Source organism: Oncorhynchus kisutch, unplaced genomic scaffold, assembly GCF_002021735.2.
Source record: "Oncorhynchus kisutch isolate 150728-3 unplaced genomic scaffold, Okis_V2 Okis09a-Okis19a_hom, whole genome shotgun sequence".
Lineage (NCBI taxonomy): Eukaryota > Metazoa > Chordata > Actinopteri > Salmoniformes > Salmonidae > Oncorhynchus > Oncorhynchus kisutch.
Window position 1 is genome coordinate 18,312,708 of NW_022261985.1, and position 18,512 is coordinate 18,331,219.

General features: G+C 42.1%; 1 protein-coding gene and 1 long non-coding RNA gene across 5 annotated transcripts in view; one reads left to right on the forward strand and one right to left on the reverse strand.

Annotated features, from left to right (window-relative positions):
• LOC109880350 (protein artemis) overlaps positions 1-15,824 on the reverse strand; it is a 30,194-nt gene extending 14,370 nt beyond the window's left edge. For 2 of the 4 annotated variants that reach the window (XM_031815267.1, XM_031815266.1), the window contains exons 1-6: positions 15,246-15,375; positions 15,052-15,103; positions 14,802-14,886; positions 14,651-14,710; positions 14,479-14,534; positions 10,858-10,959 (exon numbers count right to left, since the gene is read on the reverse strand). In XM_031815267.1, coding sequence (XP_031671127.1) covers positions 10,858-10,959; positions 14,479-14,534; positions 14,651-14,710; positions 14,802-14,886; positions 15,052-15,103; positions 15,246-15,354 — 464 coding nt within the window. In that variant the 5' untranslated portion in view covers positions 15,355-15,375. Of the gene's footprint in view, positions 1-10,857; positions 10,960-14,478; positions 14,535-14,650; positions 14,711-14,801; positions 14,887-15,051; positions 15,104-15,245 lie in introns of all 4 variants that reach the window. The other 2 variants (XM_031815265.1, XM_031815268.1) reach the window with 2 other exon arrangements.
• On the forward strand, positions 15,501-17,692 carry LOC116360545 (uncharacterized). Its single transcript, XR_004207014.1, has 3 exons — positions 15,501-15,916; positions 16,553-16,735; positions 16,841-17,692. It is a non-coding gene; the product is annotated as an uncharacterized LOC116360545 (long non-coding RNA).
• Positions 17,693-18,512: the final 820 nt, after the last annotated feature.

Here is an 18,512-nt window from a genome sequence, read left to right on the forward strand (position 1 = left end):
TCCCTGACTGGGTGGCCAGCTCTAGGAAGAGTCTTGGTGGGTTCCAAACTTCTTTAATTTAAGAATGATGGAGACCACGGTGTTCTTGGGGACCTTCAATACTGCAGATATTTTTTGGTACCTTTCCCCAGATCTGTGCCTCGACACAATCCTGTCTCGAAGCTCTACGGAGGATTCCTTCAACCTCTTGGGTTTTGCTCTACCTATCAACTGTGGAACCTTACATCGGACATGATTCGGAAAGGCACACACCTGTCTATCAACTGAATTTACCACAGGTGGATTCCAATCAAGTTGTAGAAACATCAAGGATGATCAATAAAAACAGGATGCACCTGAGCTCTACAGTATTTTGAGTCTCAGAGCAAAGGGTCTGAATACTTACGTAAATAAGTTATTTGTTTACTTTTAATACATTTGCTAAAATTAACAAAACTTTTGGCTTTGTAATTATTGTGTATCGATTAATGAGAGGAAACATTATTCTAAAATGGATTAGATACATGTAACAAAATGTGGAAAAAGTGAAGGGGTCTGAATACTTTCCTCAGGCCCTGTGTTGGCCCATGCCAAGGTAGGCCAGTTGAGAACAACTTGTCATTTACAACTGCGACCTGGCCAAGATAAAGCAAAGCAGTGCCACACAAACAACAACACAATGTTACACATGGAGTAAACAAAAAGTACAGTCAATAACACAATAGAAAAAGAATCTATATACATACAGTGTGTGCAACTGAGGTAAGATTAGAGAGGGAAGGCAATAAATTGGCCATAGCGGTGAAGTCATAACAATTTAGCATTAACACTGGAGTGATAGATGTGCAAGTAGAGATACTGGGGTGCAAAGGAGCAAAGAAAATAACAATATGGGGATGAGGTAGTTGGGTGGGCTATTTACAGATGGTCTCTGTACAGGTGATCTGCTCTGACAGCTGGTGCTTAATGCTATTGAGGGAGATATGAGTCTCCAGCTTCAGTGACTTTTTTCAATTCGTTCCAGTCATTGGCAGCAGAGAACTGGAAGGCAGCCAAAGGAGGAATTGGCTTTGGGGGTGACCAGTGAAATATACCTGCTGGAGCGTCTGCTACAGGTGGGTGCTGCTATGGTGACGAGTGAGTTGAGATAAGGCGGGGCTTAACCTAGCAAAGACTTATAGATGAACTGGAGCCAGTGGGTTTGGCGACAAATATGAAGCGAGGGCCAGCCAACGAGAGCAGTGGTGGGTAGTATATGGGGCTTTGGTGACAAAACGGATGGCACTGTGATAGACTGCATCCAATTTGCTGAGTAGAGCGTTGGAGGCTATTTTATAAATGACATCGCCGAGGTCGAGGATCGGTAGGATGGTCAGTTTTACGAGGGTATGTTCAGCAGCATGAGTGAAGGATGCTTTGTTGCGAAATAGGAAGCCGATTCTAGATTTCATTTTGGATTGGAGATGCTTAATGTTTGAGTTCATTTTATTTTTTGCAGAGATCGTGCACATTAATCAACGTTTCAGTAAAAGTGACAGTTTTAGCCAGCTGGCTAATTTTCAACCGCAGTCCCTGGGCAGGTTATTAAAAACAATTACAATAAAGACAATCATTGAGCATTGAGCACACGCAGAGCAACATAGGGCAAGCAAGACGTAGCATACAAACAGAGCAACATAGGGCAAGCAAGACGTAGCATACAAACAGAGCAACATAGGACAAGCAAGACGTAGCATACAAACAGAGCAACATAGGGCAAGCAAGACGTAGCATACAAACAGAGCAACATAGGACAAGCAAGACGTAGCATACAAACAGAGCAACATAGGGCAAGTAAGACGTAGCATACAAACAGAGCAACATAGGGCAAGCAAGACGTAGCATACAAACAGAGCAACATAGGGCAAGCAAGACGTAGCATACAAACAGAGCAACATAGGGCAAGCAAGACGTAGCATACAAACAGAGCAACATAGGACAAGCAAGACGTAGCATACAAACAGAGCAACATAGGACAAGCAAGACGTAGCATACAAACAGAGCAACATAGGACAAGCAAGACGTAGCATACAAACAGAGCAACATAGGACAAGCAAGACGTAGCATACAAACAGAGCAACATAGGGCAAGCAAGACGTAGCATACAAACAGAGCAACATAGGACAAGCAAGACGTAGCATACAAACAGAGCAACATAGGACAAGCAAGACGTAGCATACAAACAGAGCAACATAGGACAAGCAAGACGTAGCATACAGATAGAACACAAACCAGCAAGACGTAGCATACAAACAGAGCAACATAGGGCAAGCAAGACGTAGCATACAAACAGAGCAACATAGGGCAAGCAAGACGTAGCATACAAACAGAGCAACATAGGACAAGCAAGACGTAGCATACAAACAGAGCAACATAGGACAAGCAAGACGTAGCATACAAACAGAGCAACATAGGGCAAGCAAGACGTAGCATACAAACAGAGCAACATAGGACAAGCAAGACGTAGCATACAAAGTGTGATATGTGGTGCAGTTGTGTGTCTGAAGGCAGTGTATTCCAGACACGGGAAGCTCTCACAGACAAAACGGATTTACTAAAGGTGCTTTTCCTTAAGGGAACTATACAGTCACCTCATTGTAGACCTTGTGGATCTGCTGCCATATGTCTGGGTTTTCTGTTAAACAAAAATACTGAGTGGAGGGGGAGGAGCCAGGCCATTTAGGATCTTCAATACAAGACATGCGTCGGTGTATTGCACAAGATTTTCCCAACTCAGGATGTAACAGTGATGATGGCTATTGGGCTTCCTATCAAGCACTTTGAGAGCCTGTTTGTAGACAGACTGAATAGGTTTTAATATAGCAAACTTGGGCCCAACTAGTCAAGCAGTATGTTAAGTGGGGAAGAATCATAGATGTGAAGTACAGTTTTGCTACCTCTATAGTCAAACAATTTCATATAAATTGGAAATGATCTAGGTTGAATTTGGTTATTTGAATGACCTTTTCCACATGCTTTTTAAAAGAGGTTGGAATCAAGTATGATGCCAAGGTACTTAAAATCAGAAACCACCTGGAGCTTCTCCCCTGACACAGACATCTGGCTCAGTAGCATCTGTTGCCCTCTTTGTGAAGAACATGCAAACAGTTTTTTTCACATTGAGATGCAAACACGAGTCACTAAGCCACTTTGTAACCTGGACCATTACAGTAGTGAGTTCTTGTGCAGCTTATTGTTTGCTTGTTTGTTTGAAAGCAGCAGCTTTCCAATCTTTGGGGATCTCAGACGATACGAAAGAGGTTGAACAGGCTAGTAATAGGGGTTGCAATAATTGCGGCAGATCATTTTAGAAAGAGAGGGTCCAGATTGTCTAGCCCAGCTGATATGTAGGGGTCCAGATTGTCTAGCCCAGCTGATTTGTAGGGGTCCAGATTGTCTAGCCCAGCTGATTTGTAGGGGTCCAGATTTTGCAGCTCTTTCAGAACATCAGCGATCTGGATTTGGGCGAAGGAGAAATGGGGGAGGTTTGGGTAAGTTGCTGTGGGGGGTGAAGGTCTGTTGACCGGGGTTGGGGTAGCCAAGTGGAAAGCATGACCAGCCGTAGAAAAATGCTTATTGAAATTCTCAATTATTGTGGACTTATCGGTGGTGACAGTGTTTCCTAGCCTCAGTGCAGTGGGCAGCTGGGAGGAGGTGCTCTTATTCTCCATGGACTTTATAGTGTCCCAGAACTTTTTAGAGTTTGTGCTACAGGATGCAAATTTCTGTTTGAAAAAGCTAGCCTTTGCTTTCCTAATTGCCTGTTAATATTGGTTCCTAACTTCCCTGAAAAGTTGAATATCGCGGGGGCTATTCGACTTCAATAGCATGGCTGTAGTAGCTTAATGCTCTACAACGTGACTTCAATAGCATGGCTGTAATGCTCTACAAGACAATACAACACTAGGCTCTACAACGTGACTTCAATAGCATGGCTGTATTGCTCTACAAGACAATACAACACTAGGCTATACAACATGACTTCAATAGCATGGCTGTAATGCTCTACAAGACAATACAACACTAGGCTATACAACATTACTTCAATAGCATGGCTGTAATGCTCTACAAGACAATACAACACTAGGCTATACAACGTGACCTCAATAGCATGGCTGTAATGCTCTACAAGACAATACAACACTAGGCTATACAACGTGACCTCAATAGCATGGCTGTAATGCTCTACAAGACAATACAACACTAGGCTATACAACGTGGCTTCAATAGCATGGCTGTATTGCTCTACAAGACAATACAACACTAGGCTATACAACGTGACCTCAATAGCATGGCTGTAAAGCTCTACAAGACAATACAACACTAGGCTATACAACGTGGCTTCAATAGCATGGCTGTAATGCGCTACAAGACAATACAACACTAGGCTCTGCAACGTGACCTCAATAGCATGGCTGTAATGCTCTACAAGACAATACAACACTAGGCTCTACAACGTGACCTCAATAGCATGGCTGTAATGCTCTACAAGACAATACAACACTAGGCTATACAACGTGGCTTCAATAGCATGGCTGTAATGCGCTACAAGACAATACAACACTAGGCTCTACAACGTGACCTCAATAGCATGGCTGTAATGCTCTACAAGACAATACAACACTAGGCTATACAACGTGACCTCAATAGCATGGCTGTAATGCTCTACAAGACAATACAACACTAGGCTATACAACATTACTTCAATATCATGGCTGTAATGCTCTACAAGACAATACAACACTAGGCTATACAACGTGACTTCAATAGCATGGCTGTAATGCTCTACAAGACAATACAACACTAGGCTATACAACGTGACCTCAATAGCATGGCTGTAATGCTCTACAAGACAATACAACACTAGGCTATACAACGTGACTTCAATAGCATGGCTGTAATGCTCTACAAGACAATACAACACTAGGCTCTACAACGTGACCTCAATAACATGGCTGTATTGCTCTACAAGACAATACAACACTAGGCTATACAACATGGCTTCAATAGCATGGCTGTATTGCTCTACAAGACAATACAACACTAGGCTATACAACGTGGCTTCAATAGCATGGCTGTAATGCTCTACAAGACAATACAACACTAGGCTATACAACGTGACTTCAATAGCATGGCTGTAATGCTCTACAAGACAATACAACACTAGGCTATACAACGTGACCTCAATAGCATGGCTGTAATGCTCTACAAGACAATACAACACTAGGCTATACAACGTGACTTCAATAGCATGGCTGTAATGCTCTACAAGACAATACAACACTAGGCTCTACAACGTGACCTCAATAACATGGCTGTATTGCTCTACAAGACAATACAACACTAGGCTATACAACATGGCTTCAATAGCATGGCTGTATTGCTCTACAAGACAATACAACACTAGGCTATACAACGTGGCTTCAATAGCATGGCTGTAATGCTCTACAAGACAATACAACACTAGGCTATACAACGTGACTTCAATAGCATGGCTGTAATGCTCTACAAGACAATACAACACTAGGCTCTACAACGTGACCTCAATAGCATGGCTGTAATGCTCTACAAGACAATACAACACTAGGCTCTACAACGTGACTGATTAAAGGGGAGCCTCACACAACTGAATGATCTTGAAATGTAAACTTCTAAACAGTTTGGAATGAAATATCCATATAAAGTACATGATATAATTACAGGGTATATAGACAAAGTACTGAGGGACATTATCCAAATCAAATTGTATTTGTCACATACACATGGTTAGCAGATGTTAATGCGAGTGTAGCGAAATGCTTGTGCTTCTAGTTCCGACAATGCAGTAATAACCAACAAGTAATCTAACTAACAATTCCAAAAAACTACTGTCTTATACACAGTGTAAGGGGATAAAGAATATGTACATAAGGATATATGAATGAGTGATGGTACAGAGCAGCATAGGCAAGATACATACAGTAGATGATATCGAGTACAGTATATACATATGAGATGAGTATGTAAACCAAGTGGCATAGTTAAAGTGGCTAGTGATACATGTATTACATAAGGATGCAGTCGATGATATAGAGTACAGTATCTACGTATGCATATGAGATGAATAATGTAGGGTAAGTAACATTATATAAGGTAGCATTGTTTAAAGTGGCTAGTGATATATTTACATCATTTCCCATCAATTCCCATTATTAAAGTGGCTGGAGTAGAGTCAGTGTCAATGACAGTGTGTTGGCAGTAGCCACTCAATGTTAGTGGTGGCTGTTTAACAGTCTGATGGCCTTGAGATAGAAGCTGTTTTTCAGTCTCTCGGTCCCAGCTTTGATGCACCTGTACTGACCTCGCCTTCTGGATGACAGCGGGGTGAACAGGCAGTGGCTCGGGTGGTTGATGTCCTTGATGATCTTTATGGCCTTCCTGTAGCATCGGGTGGTGTAGGTGTCCTGGAGGGCAGGTAGTTTGCCTCCGGTGATGCGTTGTGCAGACCTCACTACCCTCTGGAGAGCCTTACGGTTGAGGGCGGTGCAGTTGCCATACCAGGCGGTATGAGGCGGGGCCCTCACCTCCTCCCTGTAGGCCTTCTCGTCGTTGTTGGTAATCAAGCCTACCACTGTTGTGTCGTCCGCAAACTTGATGATTGAGTTGGAGGCGTGCGTGGCCACGCAGTCGTGGGTGAACAGGGAGTACAGGAGAGGGCTCAGAACGCACCCTTGTGGGGCCCCAGTGTTGAGGATCAGCGGGGAGGAGATGTTGTTGCCTACCCTCACCACCTGGGGGTGGCCCGTCAGGAAGTCCAGTACCCAGTTGCACAGGGCGGGGTCGAGACCCAGGGTCTCGAGCTTGATGACGAGCTTGGAGGGTACTATGGTGTTGAATGCCGAGCTGTAGTCGATGAACAGCATTCTCACATAGGTATTCCTCTTGTCCAGATGGGTTAGGGCAGTGTGCAGTGTGGTTGAGATTGCATCGTCTGTGGACCTATTTGGGCGGTAAGCAAATTGGAGTGGGTCTAGGGTGTCAGGTAGGGTGGAGGTGATATGGTCCTTGACTAGTCTCTCAAAGCACTTCATGATGACGGATGTGAGTGCTACGGGGCGGTAGTCGTTTAGCTCAGTTACCTTAGCTTTCTTGGGAACAGGAACAATGGTGGCCCTCTTGAAGCATGTGGGAACGGCAGACTGGTATAGGGATTGATTGAATATGTCCGTAAACACACCGGCCAGCTGGTCTGCGCATGCTCTGAGGGCGCGGCTGGGGATGCCGTCTGGGCCTGCAGCCTTGCGAGGGTTAACACGTTTAAATGTCTTACTCACTTCGGCTGCAGTGAAGGAGAGACCGCATGTTTTCGTTGCAGGCCGTGTCAGTGGCACTGTATTGTCCTCAAAGCGGGCAAAAAAGTTATTTAGTCTCCCTGGGAGCAAGACATCCTGGTCCGTGACTGGGCTGGGTTTCTTCCTGTAGTCCGTGATTGACTGTAGACCCTGCCACATGCCTCTTGTGTCTGAGCCGTTGAATTGAGATTCTACTTTGTCTCTGTACTGGCGCTTAGCTTGTTTGATAGCCTTGCGGAGGGAATAGCTGCACTGTTTGTATTCAGTCATGTTACCAGACACCTTGCCCTGATTAAAAGCAGTGGTTCGCGCCTTCAGTTTCACACGAATGCTGCCATCAATCCACGGTTTCTGGTTAGGGAATGTTTTAATCGTTGCTATGGGAACGACATCTTCAACGCACGTTCTAATGAACTCGCACACCGAATCAGCGTATTCGTCAATGTTGTTGTCTGACGCAATACGAAACATCTCCCAGTCCACGTGATGGAAGCAGTCTTGGAGTGTGGAGTCAGCTTGGTCAGACCAGCGTTGGACAGACCTCAGCGTGGGAGCTTCTTGTTTTAGTTTCTGTCTGTAGGCAGGGATCAACAAAATGGAGTCGTGGTCAGCTTTTCCGAAAGGGGGGCGGGGCAGGGCCTTATATGCGTCGCGGAAGTTAGAGTAACAATGATCCAGGGTCTTTCCACCCCTGGTTGCGCAATCGATATGCTGATCAAATTTAGGGAGTCTTGTTTTCAGATTAGCCTTGTTAAAATCCCCAGCTACAATGAATGCAGCCTCCGGATAAATCGTTTCCAGTTTGCAGAGAGTTAAATAAAGTTCGTTCAGAGCCATCGATGTGTCTGCTTGGGGGGGGGGGATATATACGGCTGTGATTATAATCGAAGAGAATTCTCTTGGTAGATAATGCGGTCTACATTTGATTGTGAGGAATTCTAAATCAGGTGAACAGAAGGATTTGAGTTCCTGTATGTTTCTTTCATCACACCATGTCACGTTAGTCATAAGGCATACGCCCCCGCCCCTCTTCTTACCAGAAAGATGTTTGTTTCTGTCGGCGCGATGCATTATCCTATACAAACACAGGGCTAAATGTCAAAATAATATGACACTGAAAGCTGATCTAGCAAGCCTGCAGTAGCTAGCTCACGGCACTTCATTAGCAGAACCACAAAATATGACTAATGTGGGCAAGTGCATAAACACTTACAAATCAGCAAGGAGGCACACTGGCAATGATTAACACAACGAGAGCTAACTGGTGGGAAAACATAGGATGGATGGAATCAGCAAGGAGGCACACTGGCAATGGTTAACACAACGAGAGCTAACTGGTGGGAAAACACAGGATGGATGGAATCAGCAAGGAGGCACACTGGCAATGATTAACACAACGAGAGCTAACTGGTGGGAAAACACAGGATGGATGGAATCAGCAAGGAGGCACACTGGCAATGGTTAACACAACGAGAGCTAACTGGTGGGAAAACACAGGATGGATGGAATCAGCAAGGAGGCACACTGGCAATGGTTAACACAACGAGAGCTAACTGTTGGGAAAACACAGGATGGATGGCACTTTGTCACTAGACTCCTCTCAGCATGCTCTGCTCCACTTCACAGCTCTGATATGATAAACTTCTATGTAGTATTTGGTAGTCATTTTGTCTGTATATACTGTAAGTAGTATATGTGTGTACCTTCTCCCAGAGTGGAGGAGTTCTATGTATTGTACTATGATAAGTAGTATTTGGTAGTTATACTGTAAGTAATATACACTGCTCAAAAAAATAAAGGGAACACTTAAACAACACAATGTAACTCCAAGTCAATCACACTTCTGTGAAATCAAACTGTCCACGTAGGAAGCAACACTGATTGACAATAAATTTCACATGCTGTTGTGCAAATGGGATAGACAACAGGTGGAAATTATAGGCAATTAGCAAGACACCCCCAATAAAGGAGTGGTTCTGCAGGTGGGGACCACAGACCACTTCTCAGTTCCTATGCTTCCTGGCTGATGTTTGGGTCACTTTTGAATGCTGGCGGTGCTTTCACTCTAGTGGTAGCATGAGACGGAGTCTACAACCCACACAAGGGGCTCAGGTAGTGCAGCTCATCCAGGATGGCACATCAATGCGAGCTGTGGCAAGAAGATTTGCTGTGTCTGTCAGCGTAGTGTCCAGAGCATGGAGGCGCTACCAGGAGACAGGCCAGTACATCAGGAGACGTGGAGGAGGCCGTAGGAGGGTAACAACCCCGCTACCTCCACCTTTGTGCAAGGAGGAGCACTGCCAGAGCCCTGCATAATGATCTCCAGCAGGCCACAAATGTGCATGTGTGTGCTCAAACGGTCAGAAACAGACTCCATGAGGGTGGTATGAGTGCCCGACGTCCACAGGTGGGGGTTGTGCTTACAGCCCAACACCGTGCAGGATGTTTGGCATTTGACAGAGAACACCAAGATTGGCAAATTTGCCACTGGCGCCATGTGCTCTTCACAGATGAAAGCAGGTTCACACTGAGCACATGTGACAGAGTCTGGAGACGCCGTGGAGAACGTTCTGCTGCCTGCAACATCTTCCAGCATGACCGGTTTGGCGGTGGGTCAGTCATGGTGTGGGGTGGCATTTCTTTGGGGGGGCCGCACAGCCCTCCATGTGCTCGCCAGAGGTAGCCTGACTGCCATTAGGTATCGAGATGAGATCCTCAGACCCCTTGTGAGACTATATGTTGGTGCGGTTGGCCCTGGGTTCCTCCTAATGCAAGACAATGCTAGACCTCATGTGGCTGGAGTGTGTCAGCAGTTCCTGCAAGAGGAAGGCATTGATGCTATGGACTGGCCCGCCCGTTCCCCAGACCTGAATCCAATTGAGCACATCATGTCTCGCTCTATCCACCAACGCCACGTTGCACCACAGACTGTCCAGGAGTTGGCGGATGCTTTAGTCCAGGTCTGGGAGGAGATCCCTCAGGAGACCATCCGCCACCTCATCAGGAGCATGCCCAGGCGTTGTAGGGAGGTCATACAGGCACGTGGAGGCCACACACACTACTGAGCCTCATTTTGACTTGTTTTAAGGACATTACATCAAAGTTGGATCAGTCTGTAGTGTGGTTTTCCACTTTAATTTTGAGTGTGACTCCAAATCCAGACCTCCATGGGTTGATAAATTTGATTTCCATTGATAATTTTTGTGTGATTTTGTTGTCAGCACATTCAACTATGTAAAGAAAAAAGTATTTAATAAGAATATTTCATTCATTCAGATCTAGGATGTTATTTTAGTGTTCCCTTTATTTTTTTGTGTATATATATATATTACTTACAGGACGACTGATCCTGTTGAAGTGGACCTATGATGAAAATTACAGGCCTCTCTCATCTTTTTAAGTGGGAGAACTTGCACAATTGGTGGCTGACTAAATACTTTTTGCCCCACTGTGTGTATGTATGTATGTATGTATGTATATGTATGTACGTATGTGTGTGTGTGTGTACCTGCTCCCAGAGTGGAGGAGTTCTATGCGGGAGGCGTCTCCCTTCGCCAGTCGGAAGTCTCCTGTGTACAACACCGTACCCTGGGCCCCCTCTACCAAGAACCTACACACACACACACACACACACACAAACTAGGGTTGGGAGATATACAGATTTTCATACCATCATATCATTCCTGTACCATAACGGGGTATACGGTACGAATGAATGAATGAATATATCTCAGTGCCAGTAAAAAATTTGGACAAATCTACTCATTCCAGGGTTTTTCTTTATTTTTACTATTTTCTACATTGTAGAATAATAGTGAAGACATCACAACTATGAAATAACACATATGGAATCATGTAGAAACCAAAAAAAGTTTGAGATTCTTCAAAGTAGCCACCCTTTGCCTTGATGACAGCATTGCACACTCTTGGCATTCTCTCAACCAGTTTCATGAGGTAGTCACCTGGAATCCATTTAAATCAACAGGTGTGCCTTGTTAAGTGTTAATGCATTTGAGCCAATCAGTTGTGTTGTGAAAAGGTAGGGGTGGTATACAGAACATAGCCCTATTTGGTAAAAGAGTCTATATTTTGGCAAGAACATTTCAAATGAGCAAAGAGAAATGATCGACATTACTTTAAGACATGACGGTCAGACAATCCAGAAAATGTAAAGTACTTTGAACATTTTTCAAGTGCAGACGCAAAAACCATCAAGCGCAATGATGAAACTGGCTCTCATGAGGACCACCACAGGAAAGGAAGACCCAGAGTTACCTCTGCTGCAGAGGATAAGTTCATTAGAGTTACCAGCCTCAGAAATTGCAGCCAAAACAAATGCTTCACAGAGTTCAAGTAACAGACACATCTCAACATCAACTGTTCAGAGGAGACTACGTGATTTTTTTCATTTTTATTTAACTAGGCAAGTCAGTTAAGAACAACTTCTTATTTTCAATGACAGCCTATCGGGGAACAGTGGGTTAACTGCCTTGTTCAGGGGCAGCTCGGTGATTCAATCCACCAACCTTTCGGTTAATGGCCCAACACTAACCACTAGGCTACCTGCCACCCCGAATCAGGCATTCATGGTCGAATTGCTGCAAAGAAACCACTACTAAATGACATCAATAATAATAAGAGACTTGATTGGGCCAAGAAACACAAGCAATGGACATTAGACTGGTGGAAATCTGTCCTTTGGGCTGATGAGTCCAAATTTTGTATTTTTGGTTCCAACCGCCGTGTCTTTGTGAGACGCTGAGTAGGTGAACGGATGATCTCCGCATGTGTGGTTCCCACCGTGAAGCATGGAGGAGGTGGTCTGATGGTGCTTTGCTGGTGACACTGTCTGTGATTTATTTAGAATTCAAGGCACACTTAATCAGCATGGCAACCACAGCTTCTGCAGTGATACGCCATCCCATCTGGTTTGTGATTTATTTAGAATTCAATGCACACTTAATCAGCATGGCTACCACAGCATTCTGCAATGATACGCCATCCCATCTGGTCTGCGCTTAGGGGAATATCATTTGTTTTTCAACAGGACAATGACCCAAAACATCTCCAAGCTGTGGAAGGGCTATTTGACCAAGAAGGAGAGTGATGGAGTGCTGCATCAGATGACCTGGCCTCCACAATCAACAGACCTCAACCCAATTGAGATGGTTTGGGATGAGTTGGACTGCAGAGTGAAGCAAAAGCAGCCAACAAGTGCTCAGCATATGTGGGAACTCCTTCAAGACTGTTGGAGAAGCATTCCAGGTGAAGCTGGTTGAGAGAATGCCAAGAGTGTGCAAATCTGTCAAAGGCAGGTTACTTTGAAGAATCTAAAATATATATTTTGATTTGTTTAACACTTTTTTGATTGTGTTGTTTCATAGTTTTGATGTCTTCACTATTTTACAATGTATAAAGTATATATGTATAATGTATATATGTATAATGTATATATGTATAATGTATAATGTATATATGTATAATGTATATATGTATAATGTATATATGTATAATGTATATATGTATAATGTATATATGTATAATGTATATATGTATATATGTATATATGTATAATGTATAAATGTATAATGTATATATGTATAATGTATATATGTATAATGTATAATGTATATATGTATAATGTATATATGTATAATGTATATATGTATAATGTATATATGTATAATGTATATATGTATAAATGTATAATGTATACATGTATAATGTATATATGTATAATGTATATATGTATAATGTATATATGTATAATGTATATATGTATAATGTATATATGTATAATGTATATATGTATAATGTATATATGTATAATGTATATATGTATAATGTATATATGTATAATGTATATATGTATAATGTATAATGTATATATGTATATATGTATAATGTATATATGTATATATGTATAATGTATATATGTATAATGTATAATGTATATATGTATAATGTATATATGTATAATGTATATATGTATAATGTATATATGTATAATGTATAATGTATATATGTATAATGTATATATGTATAATGTATAATGTATATATGTATATATGTATAATGTATATATGTATATATGTATAATGTATATATGTATAATGTATAATGTATATATGTATAATGTATATATGTATAATGTATATATGTATAATGTATAATGTATATATGTATAATGTATATATGTATAAAATAGTGAAAATAAAGAAAACACCTTGAATGAGTCGGTGTCCAAACTGTGACTGGTACTAATATATACAAATAACACAGTACTAGTTCTTGATACACACGGGAAACTGTTCTTGACGCAAACCGGTGCGCCTGTACACAAAACATTAAGAACGCCTGCTCTTTCCATGACAGACTGACCAGGTGAAAGCTATGATCCCGTATTACTGTCACTTTGTTAAATCCATTTCAATCAGTGTTGATGAAGGGGAGGAGACGTGTTAAAGAAGGATTTTTGAGACATGGATTGTGTATGTGTGCCATTCAGAGGGTGAATGGGAAAGACAAGAGATTTAAGTGCCTTTGAATGGCATATGGTAGTAGGTGCCAAGCGCAGCAGTTTGAGTCAAGAACTGCAACGTTGCTGGGTTTCTCACACTCAACAGTTTCCTTTGTGTATCAAGAATGGTCCACCACCCAGAGGACATCCAGCCAACTTGACACAACTGTGGGAATCATTGGGTCAGCTTCCCTGTGGAAAGCTTTTGACATCTTGTAGTGTCCACGCCCCAACAAATTGGGGGGGGAGGCAACTCAATATTAGGAAGGTGTTCTTATTGTTTGTACACTCACCTTTGTAATATTGAGTTGCACCCCTGAGATCATTTAGTCAGTACATCTTAGCTAGGGAAATGATAGTTAGAAACAGTGGCGTAGCATGCACCCCCGCGAGGCTCAGAGCGTTAGAGGGCCCTCACCCCCAAAAATATCACACTGTCGCTATTTCTAAATACCCCAGAACGCAGTATATCACCCAAGTCTAACTAACACACACAAGCTAGGTGATACGTCATATTACCAGAAACACACACAAGCTAGGTGATACCACAAACACAAGCTAGGTGATACCACATAAGCACACATACATGCACGCACACACAATACTCACATGACCGAGCCTGGACAGTGACCTGCAGGAAGCAGAGTCACCACAAGTTCTTCTTTCTGTGGACACACACCCACACACAATATCAGTCATCAAAGAGTCAGTCATATAGCAAACTAACAGCGATCAGCCCTTATGACCCTATATATGTTGTAATGATGAACCGGTGTCGTACCTCTCCTGAAGCCTCGTCTATTAAAGTGATTAGTGTGGGACTCTCCAGTTCCAAAGCAACCTAGACAAACAGAAGCACATCAAAATTACACAAAACAAATTTTGCCTAGCAATAGGTCCATAACTAAGATTTTTGACAATTAACTACTTACTATGTGATCTTCCCAGAAGGCATATTTTGGATTGCTCAGCAACAGTTCCTTAGTTACAAATGAACAGTACAGTTTGACTGTCAGACTGGAACAAATGAACAGTACAGTTTGACTGTCAGACTGGAACAAATTAACAGTACAGTTTGACTGTCAGACTGGAACAAAGACAGTAACGTTAGACCTTCAACATCAGTTAGCCATCCTTTGTTTCACTGAACTTTCACACCATCAAAATAAAACGTGATATCACCTGAATTTCAGCTTTCTTTTCAATAGAGGCCCCTTCAGCCCCTTCATGTGATCTGCAGAAAATACATGATGTAAGTAGAGCTAACGTTAGCTAGTTACATGTCCACTGTGTGCCAGTTAAGAGCACATACTGGCTAGGTATCTTTAGCTAACTGCTGTTTGGCTCTCACTGTATCTCAAAGAGTCTTTCTTTACCTTTGTGGCAGTGAGATAAAAAATAAGCCCTTGCATGTAGATTCTCCCTGTCAAACCGATCCAGCGACATGTTGGGATACTCCTTCATGCGACCCGCGAACGAACTCATTTGGACTGAAGATTAGCTCCAATAATTTCCTCAACTTCAACCCACTCGTTGACTAGCTGACATTTCGGCGCATTTTGGTCGGGATACTTGAATAGCTGCCGTTAGCTAAGCCACCTAGTGGATGGGAGCCAAAACGTTTCCACTGTCAGCATTGTATCTGAATTTAAACCTGCTCACAATAACTACGTTGCCAGCATTTATCTTTGCTACCAGTATTACCATAACAACACCTTGTTAAAGAAGAAGAAGGAAGGAAGGTTGGGTTGCTAGCATATATCTGTGCTACCAGTATTACCATAACAACACATTGTTAAAGAAGAAGAAGAAGAAGGAAGGAAGGAAGGTTGGGTTGCTAGCATATATCTGTGCTACCAGTAGACAATTACCATAACAACACATTGTTAAAGAAGAAGAAGAAGAAGAAGAAGAAGAAGAAGAAGAAGAAGAAGAAGAAGAAGGAAGGAAGGAGGGAAGGGAGGAAGGAATATTGGGTTGCTAGGCAACTAAAGACAAGCCTCCTCGTCATCATCTCTTGGATCTGTGAGTTTTGCCCCGTTCAGCTGTAAGTAACATGTGGTATCAGCTACTTAATCAAATTGAGTAACAAATGTATAGCTAGCTAGCCAGATTCAGTCTATTTTCTAACTGTGACTTCTATATTATATCATAGCCTGAAGCTAGTGCTAGCAAGTTTAATTCAAATATTGGCGTTAGCTAGTTAGCTACTGTACGTTTGGCAACGTTACTGTGCAAATTCAATTCGATTGGTTTCGGGCACGAATATTAAAACTGAAATCAGCTTAAGAAATGTATAGATAAAATGTTTTCGGCAATAAGATGGTTAGTGTGTAAGAATTAAGAGAGCAGTTCTGCCTGCTCTCCCCTCTACTATTTCCTGTATCGAGACTGGCTATCTTACAAGTGGTAGGCAGAACCACCTGCTGCACCCATCTGCTCTCTATCCCCCAGGACAGGAGGACGGGGAGAAATAGAAAATCAGCCTTACCCTACTTCTGCCACCTAATTCATATTCAGGATGCCCCTCCCCATATAACCTACTATGTAATTGCCATTCTTTTAAAATGGTGTTTTATTGTTTATTTAGTTTTCCTTTATGTATTTCAGTGTCCATGACTGCCATGTCAGTATATAGAGATACTTGAACTTGTCTAACTGAGCCCACTATTTGCTCCTGTAGGTCGCCTGTGGACATCCTCTCTGCAGCATAATGTCTTGTGCAGCCTACTTAGATGGCAACGCAACGCCAAAGTCCATGAGCAGAGCCAAACAATGGACTGACGAGGTGGAGAACTTATACAGATTCCAACAGGCAGGCTACAGAGATGAACTGGAATACAAACAAGTAAAGCAAGTTGACTTGGTAAACAACTTAAATGAATCCTTATCACTGGCTAAAAGCATTGCCACTGACAGTTGGTTCACTACAAGATGAATGTGTCACTGTGGCATTGCTTCTTTGTCTTAGATCGACAGGTGGCCTGAGACTGGGTTTGTGAAAAAGCTTCAGCGTCGAGACAACACATTCTATTACTACAACAGAAAAAGAGAATGTGAAGACCGGGAAGTCCATAAAGTGAAGGTCTATGCATATTAAGTCAGGAGTGTCCAGCAATCTCTTTTCCATTTTGAATATCTTTTGACATGTTTTTGAAGAAGACGTTTGTAGGAAGGAAGGCAGCACCATCCCAGCTGTGGAATGTTGACCAGTTCACTGAATAAAGGGTGTGAGGCTAAAGCTGTCTGATGTGTGTGAACCTGTGATGGGAGGTATGTGTGTGTTATAAAGGGTCCTTTTGATTAGTGTTTTGTTGTGGATCCAGATGAACTATTGAACTGTGTGAGAGGGGATTATAGACTGGGGCTATCACACCCTCATCATGTGATATTGTGACGTTAGTATGAGGACTGGGATTACCGTCAACAAAATAAAATACCTAAAGTCTGACCCCCTAACAGGGATATTCACATACCAGTACACTAACTATGATTCACATATATATACCAGTACTCCCAAATACAACATAGAGCTGCTGAGCACATGTTCTGCTGCATGACATTCATGGTTATTCTATAAACATAAATTTCTATATGAATGTTGTGTAAAGTTGCATCCTCCTGGGTACTCCTGTGGGGGATATGGGGCTCAGTTAGAGTGGACTGAGAGCTGAACTGGTATGACAGTTAACCCAACTATTTGGGTTAAGTATTGGTCCTGACGAATATACTTACAAGTCTACAATGATCATTCATATGATATGAAGATAACGACTGGATTTTCCACTGGTGTAAAGTATTTCAGTAAAATTACTGGAAAGTTCTACTTAAGTAGTTTTTCTGGGTATCTGTACTTTACTATTCATATTTTTTACAACTTTTACTTCACTACATCCCTAAAGACAATATTGTACTTTTTATTCCATACATTTTCCCTGACAACCCAAAGCACTCCTTACATTTTGAATGCTTAGCAGAACAGGAAAATTGTGAAATTTACACACTTATCAAGAGAATGCGTGGTCATCCCTACTGGGTATGTTCTGGCGGACTCACTAAACACATGTATGTTTTGTAAATAATGTCTGAGTGTTGGAGTGTGCCCCTGGCTATCCATACATTTTCAAAACAACAATTTATACTTTTACTTTTGATATTTAAGTATATTTTAGCAATGAAATGTACTTTTGATACTTAAGTATATTTAAAAACAAATACTTTTAGACTTTTACTCAAGTAGTATTTTACTGGGTGACTTTTACTTAAGGTATTAAGGTATCTATACTTTTACGGTGCGGCCTAGTGGTTAGAGCGTTGGACTAGTAACCGGAAGGTTGCAAGTTCAAACCCCCGAGCTGACAAGGTACAAATCTGTCGTTCTGCCCCTGAACAGGCAGTTAACCCACTGTTCCTAGGCCGTCATTGTAAATAAGAATTAGTTCTTAACTGACTTGCCTAGTTAAATAAATTAAAATAAAAAAATTTAACTCAAGTATGACAAATTGGGTACTTTTTCCACCACTGGGATTACCACAAACATTTCTGCAGAATGGTGTCCCTAAAAAAGGTTTGCATTAATCTACACTCATCAAATCAATTAAAACAGACCCATTAATGCATGTGAAATAGGTTAGTACACTGTA